This window comes from Pundamilia nyererei, unplaced genomic scaffold, assembly GCF_000239375.1.
Source record: "Pundamilia nyererei isolate P.nyererei 1_Seehausen unplaced genomic scaffold, PunNye1.0 scaffold00009, whole genome shotgun sequence".
NCBI classification, from domain to species: domain Eukaryota; kingdom Metazoa; phylum Chordata; class Actinopteri; order Cichliformes; family Cichlidae; genus Pundamilia; species Pundamilia nyererei.
This window is the reverse complement of record NW_005187410.1, coordinates 5,672,528-5,680,388: the sequence shown is the minus strand read 5'-3', so window position 1 is coordinate 5,680,388 and position 7,861 is coordinate 5,672,528. Positions and strand designations below refer to the sequence as shown.

Below are 7,861 nucleotides of genomic sequence, written 5' to 3'. Positions count from 1 at the left end.
AACAACAGCAGCACGTTTAAGCTTGATCCGCTGTTGTTAGAATTTATTTAAAATTAATTTCTAGTATCAGCTGATGTTTGCTGGAGCCACAGCTGTAAAGCAACACATTAAAAAGAGAATTCTGAGTAAAACCCAAGTTATTTTCCCTAGTAACTAGTTACTTTGAAAGTAACGAGTAACTTGAAGTAACTGAGTTTCTTTTGATAGAAGTAACTAAGTTACTAATTTAAAGTAACTTGCCCAACACTGGTTACTAATGATCATGCATTTGTACATTAGGGTTTATTTACTGTAAATCTGGTGTGTTATTGTCATTCTGTTCATGTCGTCACCATTGAAAGTTGGCCTTTTCAGCCTCACCTTTCCTCTGTCCTATGATCTCCAGTGAGGTGCGTGAGTGCTTGAAGTTGGATCCTGATCACAAGCAGTGTTACAGCCATTACAAGCAAGTGAAGAAGCTCAACAAACAGATCCAAGCTGCTGAGGAATACATCCAAGAACAAAGGTGTGTTTGTATGTTCATGAAAACATTTTTATGAGCACGAGTTTAAATTGAATCCTCAGGAATAATGTCGTTTTGGTCCACCTTTAGAGTGCTGGTTTAAGTGGTAAGAGTAAAGTGGTACGGCTAACAGCATATCATTGAGTGTCCTCACAAAGATAGAAATGTGTCAGGAAAGTCTTCATCTCTGTAAATATAAAATAATATCCCATCTGAATACCGGGGATTGCATCAGCTGTACAATGACGGCTCTCTTATCCTCAGGCTCCCCCACTTCTCTGGTTTTACAAAGAGGCGTGCAAATCCCATCTTAACGTGAATGGATGTCACATCATGTTTGACATATATAAGGTTTCATATTTACAAGACTTAAAAGAGAAATTAACGATGGTGTGGTGTTTGTGGGTGCAGTGATCCATGTTGCAATCCCCTGTTTTGCCAGCGTCACATAATCGCCTCCCGCTTCCTTTAGGTATGAAGACGCAGTGAGCAAGTACGAGGCGGTGATAACGACCGAGCCCAATGTGCAACATTTCTTGCTTCTTGCCAAGGAGCGAATCTGCCATGCGCTAACACAGGTAAGCCCCTTTACTGCTGCAAAAGGATGTGTTAGGCCGCTGTGCTTCTATTAAAGGATCTATCCAAGCTTCGTTTTTTCTTTGTTATGACCAGGCCCAGCAGGCTAGCAGAGCAATCTCAGTCTGTAGTGAAGTCCTAAAGTCCAATCCTGCGAATGTTAACGTGCTGAAGGACAGAGCTGAGGCCTATCTCCAAGATGAACAGTATGAGGAAGGTAAGCCCGACATATGTAGCTGCATCAAGGTCCTTCAAGATCGAGGGTGGGTAACATTTTGTCTGCTGGCTGGACTGACTTGGGCACAATAAGCAAACAGGAACACATCAGCTGAATAGAATCCCTGCATCAGTGAATAAAAACAAAATAGTACAAATATATATGCACTTTATAAAGTCATAGATTATAATTGTCACTCACTTGCACTTCACCAAATGAAGAAATTCTAGATTAATATTTACCATTTATATTCATATGTAACATTTCCCATGCATTGACGTCACAATAGTTGGCTATAGTTTTAGACTTTCATTTTCCAAAGTCTGATACAAAAAGAAATTGATTTATTAGTGGCCAGTTCCCTTGCTCTTATTTTGAAAGTTCAGTTCCTGCTAACCGGATAGCATAAGGAGGTCTCACCACTCAGCAAGCACCTTGGTAATGCTTGTGCACAGTTACTCGCACACTTGAGCCACATTCTCTTTATCTCAGAAGTCGGAGGTCATCGGAAAAAGAAGTGTTTTGTCGGATACCTGAAAAGTTGAACACAATGCTTGTTTATTGGTGCTTAAAAACGCTGCAGTGTTATTAGCTCTCTATGGATTGTTTAGAGAGTCATAAATGCACAACAGCAGCCGCGTAGATTACAAGTTCTACAGTTTTAGTAGCCGTTTAGTGCTGCTGATGTCTTTGTAGCACTAGTTGCCTTGTGGGTTCTCCTCAGTAAGCAGAGTGAGGAGAAACTTGAATTGCTCACATACACACAGTTTGTTATTGTAATTAGTACAGGGGGGGAAATGCTTGCTTTGCTGAGTTGCCCTACTTCAGAGCGCCGTCTGCCTCTCGTACTCGGCCACTGTGCAGCCGCTTGCTGTGCTCCACGGTGCACACTCTCCTCTGACCCCACTCCTCCTATACAGGGAGAGAGGTTAATTAGCAGATGCATGCAGGTGTACCACTCTCTCCCAGCTGGCACTGCTCCCTAAACACTTCTTCCTACAGCTGATCCAGCAAAACAAACCCCACCGCCACAGTCTTGCATTGCAAAGTCAGGGTCTGTGTTGCTGATCCAACTTTCCTAATGGGAAATCCAACTTTAGGAGGCATTCCAGCTAAAGGTTTCCCACTCAAAATGGAGCGTGGCATTATTTTGAAGCTTGTGTGAAGATGGCCTGTTCGTCTTCAGTTCAGTTTGGGTGTTTGTTTTATGTCTGTCCTGCTTTTGAGCGCACTCAGCAATGTTTGGATGGAATTTCTTTACATTTGGCAAAAACAATCACTCAAAGATTAAGTCATCAGAATCTAGAGGTTAAAGGTCAGGGATACTATGACTTCACAAAATGCCTTTTTTGGCAATGCCTCACACAGACTATCATAAGACTGTCACGTTAATCTACAAGAATAACATGGTGAACTGTAAACTGGACAGAAGTCAGCTTCACTGAGTCTCGACAGACATGTGTGCAAACTGCAACTTTACATCTGCAAAGTGGTAATTACAGATCAGCTTCACAAAAGCTGTTACACTTCCAATCTTGGAGCCTGCAGCGCTGTAGATGCTGAAATTCAATTGAAGTTTTTGTGATGAGAACACAATGATTAGTCTTACTGACTTTATTGGGTACAACCTGAAACTCAAATGCCCTTGAGCATAGCAGCTCTGCCTCATAATGAAGCTTATAATGACCAACTGAACTACATGTTTGCTGCTGAGTCTGAAGTTATTTGTTTTATACCTTAGAAATGTTTTTCTCACTTTAAATTTAAGAACGGAGCAGGAAAAATGTTTGAAAAGCACATTAATGTATTTCAGATGAACTTGTGCAAAATGCAACCTCAATAATAAATGGTAAGTTAAATTAACGCCTTTATGACTGCAAATTTTAAAGTGGGTGAGGTCTGGACTTTGAATGGGCCATATTTCTATAGTGGTTTGGTTCTTTTCTAGTTGTGAACTTTAACATTTAACATGCTGAGGCCTGTATAGTCTGAGATGGCGCTCTTGGGGTGTTTTGCAGTATTTTTGAGTGTTGCACAGTCTGACCTTGGCTGGGATGTTCACTCGTAGGAAGATTGGCAGCTGTCTCGAATGTTTTCCGCTTGTGAATAATCTTTCTCACTGCAGAATTGTGCACTTACCATTACCCTCCTCAGATTGATGGGCAACAACGGTTGCTTGTCTAAGATCACTGATGATGTCTTCCCTCCTTGGCATTGTGTTGGCGCACACACCAGAATGCTCCAGACCGGGAGACCTGGGCGATCGTGGCTCAAAGAGTTGGCAGTTCGTCATGTAACCGGAAGGTTGCCGGTTCGAGCCCCAGCTGGGACAGTCTCGGTCGTTGTGTCCGTGGGCAAGACACTTCACCTACCGCCTACTGGTGATGGCCAGAGGGGCCGATGGCGCGATATGGCAGCCTCGCTTCTGTCAGTCTGCCCCAGGGCAGCTGTGGCTACAACTGTAGCTGCATCCACCAGTGTGTGAGTGAATGAATAGTGGAATTGTACAGCGCTTTGAGGGCCCCGAAAAGCACTATATAAATGCAATCCATTATTATTATTACTGCCAACACTCCTTTTATGGAGGCGTTCACATTTGTTGCGGATCAGTTAATCGCGTGCATTTGATTATCAGCTCCTGACTGCTGTTTAACCTGAGAGTTTGTCTGAAAGCAGCACAGGTGTGCTTTTTGCACTTGACTGTAATTACCCAAACTCTTGTGCACTACCTGTAACTGTTGTCATGCTAGGAGCCCAACACAAGGGGTCCTTGTAACACAACACAGTATGCAGAGTGAAACAAAGTTAGGCGTCAGTGAAACCTCTTTTAAGCAGCTTCCTTCAGATCTCATAACTGTACATAGAAACTTATGTAGAGTACATCCTGCAAATTAATTTTTGCATGTAAACCAAAAATATTGTTTTTCAGACAGAAGAGAGATTCTAACATCTAATTACCTTCTGCCTCATTCGATACAATCTGTCTGTTAATTACCAAATGCCTTCTATTTTTGAATTTAGATAAGCACAGTGCAGGTTACATGTGTGGCTAAATATAAGAATCTTCATTTTGAATTTGGTTGAAGCATACAGCTAACAGATCTCAAGCCAGAGAAGACAAACGTCACCAACCCTGAGAGCACTTTATTACATACAGCATGATTAGAATTAAATGTGGAGCGAAGTGTTGGAGGTAAATATAACCTGCGAGATGTAGACCTGCCCAGCACTGCTGGCAGAGCAAGTGTGCAAAATTACTTGTTTTTCAAACATGAAGCTTCAATGGCAGAAAGTGCACGCACACACATACTCAGCTCTTACTATCCTTAACGCTTTACTGACAGAAGGAGGTGGGATTAGGCTGAAACAACGGTCTCCCCATCTCTTGTCAAATTGCAGAAATGATGGCAGATGGTGAAATCTGCAGGAATAGTCTCCCACTAATCATTTTACCTGTCACCTGATGTTCAGCTACTGCTGTGCAACAGACCAGTGCATATTTTTATCAAAATTCCTGCCTACACTATGTGTATCTGTCAATTAAATTTAAAATGTAATGAAAACCATCACACCCATCTCAACATGTTTTTATACAGACTGCTATTGTAATAGCCAAACCTTTGGTGCTGTAGGACTCGAGCTGGGTAGTGTTAGCTTGAAGGTATATTAAATAATGACAAACAGTGTAACCAGTGACTATATTCAGCAGCACAAATGTACAGACACATTTTGAATGTTTGGACAATCATTAGGGGACTTAAAGCAATACTTGAAGCAGATGATATAATTTTGAAACATATTGGCTTTATGAGTACACGATTAGTTGAGACAATGCAAATTTCTTGGTCTCTGCAGCATTTGAAGATCAAATGATTCATGTACTGGGCTGTGGTGCAGCCCCTCTGTTTAAATTCTATGAGATTGGCTATTTTAGCTCCTCTCCATTTAAGGTAAATTTTTTCTTTTTTTTTTTTCTTTCTAAATCTGATTGGCTTACCTTTACAAACAGAAGGTTTGAACAGCAGGTGGGTGAAACTGCTCACAGCTAGAGCCCTGTGTCTGAGCTCCTGTGTGCTTCTGTGTTCATTGTGGCAAGTGATAAAAATACCAAATTGGCACAGACAGTTGAAGAAACATCTGGAGCACTTTGCTGTTGGAGAGCAAAATGTTGCAACTCTCGCTTTAGTAGATTTTTAGTGATGGAGAACGTTGCATTTGCAAAATCGCTGGGTAACTTGTGTTTCTGCTCTGCAGTATTAAATATTAGTTGTATCTCAGCTTTAAACTCAGATGTCAGAAACAAAGGTCAACATATGCATAAAGAAAATGTTAGCTACAAAAAAATAAAGATAAATTAAACCTCTGTGCTTAAATTAGACTGTATAACCGGCAACACCCATATTATTATTATTGAAGGCTCGCATCTACTAAGCCTGTATTTCAACTCTTACAATAAAACACACCCATGTATCCATCCAATTAAACCCACAGTAACTGCTGCCATCAGTCCAGGCAGGTCAGCCTGACAGTAATAATATTCTTCTCAAAGATCCCAGCATCACCCCAGCAGGTGATGCTGGCTGGACTAAGTCTGTGTGTGTTGTAATCACCATGGCATAAACACATCAGCAGGTAGTGAAGCCAGACCTTGTGTGGGATTTTTACCTGTTAAAAAACATGGTGTTAATTCACCACAGAGGGTAAACAAGCCTCAAAGCAACCAAACGTGTGCACACAAACAGCCTTAATATGAAAGTTTATTCGAGGTCACTAGTGACGTAATATCACAAAGTGGATTTTTGTGGATCCCGTGCTTCACTACTGATAACAATCATTTGTTACGTTTCTTTAAGCGTCTGCTGTGAATTTAAGCTATTTTAATTTAATTGCCACTACCATGGTTCTTCGGTTTTAGATACACGGCAACCATTGCTCTGACAGCTGGATAGTTTCTGAAATTTTAATTGCCATACCTTGTGTAGGTATTTTTATTTATTTAAAAATGTGTCTGTACTAAAGGAATCAATTCTCCAGCAAGTAAGGTGTGTTTAAATTGGTGCAGGTGATGCCGTTTTTCACCGTTCAGAGAGTAATGCTTTTTCTCTGAGAAGTCTATTCTCATTTGTAGAGGTCGATACTGATTTTTACAGAAATTTGTGACAATATAGCATCGACAGTTTGAGCAGGAGACATCATAGATTCGAAGCAGTTTCAGTTTTAGTTATATAGTGGTAAAGTACAACAACAGTCAGCTCAATGCACTTTACATTGTAAGGTAAAACCCGACAATAATAAAGAGAAAACCCCAGCAATCAAACAACACCCTATGAGCAACCACTTGGCGACAGCGGGAAGAAAAAAAAAAAGTAATGTACAAAATTTTCTTATATTAAGAAACCCCCAAAATCGGGCTCAGGGAGGGAACGCTGTCTGCCACGACTGGCTGGGGGTGATGAGAGGAAGACAGGATAAAAGACATGGACGATTAAATGGAGAGTGGTGTATAAACACCATATAGTGAGTGAAGAAGAAAAACTCACTGCATCATGGGAAGCCCCCAGAATCCAAATCATCCAAAATCATCTGCATATTAACCCATATTTAGCCACAAAGTTTCTTGTATTTGAATGAATGAACTCTTACATAAGGGCAGGGGAGGAGCAGGAAGCTGGATATACTGTAGATTGGTGTTAGAGCAGTTACATCAAAGATGTTTTTTCAGTTAAGGTATTGTTTACATCACATTATTAGTTTTCAGTGAATAAATAATACTAATTTCATTGTACTCCTTTTTTTTTGTCCTCTTCAGCTGTTAAAGATTACGAGACTGCTGCAAAACACAGCGAGGGGGACCGTCACATCAAAGAAGGTCTGGAAAGAGCACAGCGGCTACTCAAACAGTCTCAGAAGAGGGATTATTATAAGATCCTTGGAGTGAAGAGGTGGGAATCGGTCAATGGATTTGGGAATTTTTGCAGATCAAGTTCAGCAAGAAAATGTAACACATTATTGCCAATCAGTTGGTGGAGAATTTAAACTTAAAAAGTAGTTTTCTTATGAAAGACCACTGGTTTGCTTTTAGGTTGCTTTTTATTTTTATTTTATCAGGCCAAAACATCACTGCTCTTGAATATTTCATCTTTGATGCCTTTTGAACATTTTTGAGTTTAAAAGGTCTACTGATAATCTGAGATGGAATACAAATTTACAGCCACGGAGGCATTTGTATTACACTGGAGCTAGAAAACTAACTCTGACACTTGGATGAGTATTTTTAGGTCTGGCTTAGGTCAAAATGAGAAAAGAAAAGCTGTTCTTATCTTTGACAAATGTGCTGATAATGCTGTCGCCGTGGTCACAGAACTGCCCAGAAAAAGGAGATTATCAGAGCCTACAGGAAACTGGCACAACAGTGGCACCCGGACAACTTCCAGGATCCGGAGGAAAAGAAGAAGGCAGAGAAGAAGTTCATAGACATCGCTCAGGCTAAGGAGGTTCTCACTGATCCAGGTAGTTAGTGTGTGTGTGTGTGTGTGTGTGTGTGTGTGTGTGTGTGTGTGTGTGTG

General features: G+C 40.8%; 1 protein-coding gene across 1 annotated transcript in view; it reads left to right on the top strand.

The window, feature by feature from the left end:
• Positions 1-7,861, top strand: part of dnajc3a (DnaJ (Hsp40) homolog, subfamily C, member 3a) — a 14,129-nt gene that overhangs the window by 5,532 nt on the left and 736 nt on the right. Inside the window, exons 7-11 of the mRNA XM_005723548.2 lie at positions 386-505; positions 975-1,080; positions 1,175-1,295; positions 7,105-7,237; positions 7,657-7,805. Coding sequence (XP_005723605.1) covers positions 386-505; positions 975-1,080; positions 1,175-1,295; positions 7,105-7,237; positions 7,657-7,805 — 629 coding nt within the window. The remainder of the gene's footprint in view (positions 1-385; positions 506-974; positions 1,081-1,174; positions 1,296-7,104; positions 7,238-7,656; positions 7,806-7,861) is intronic.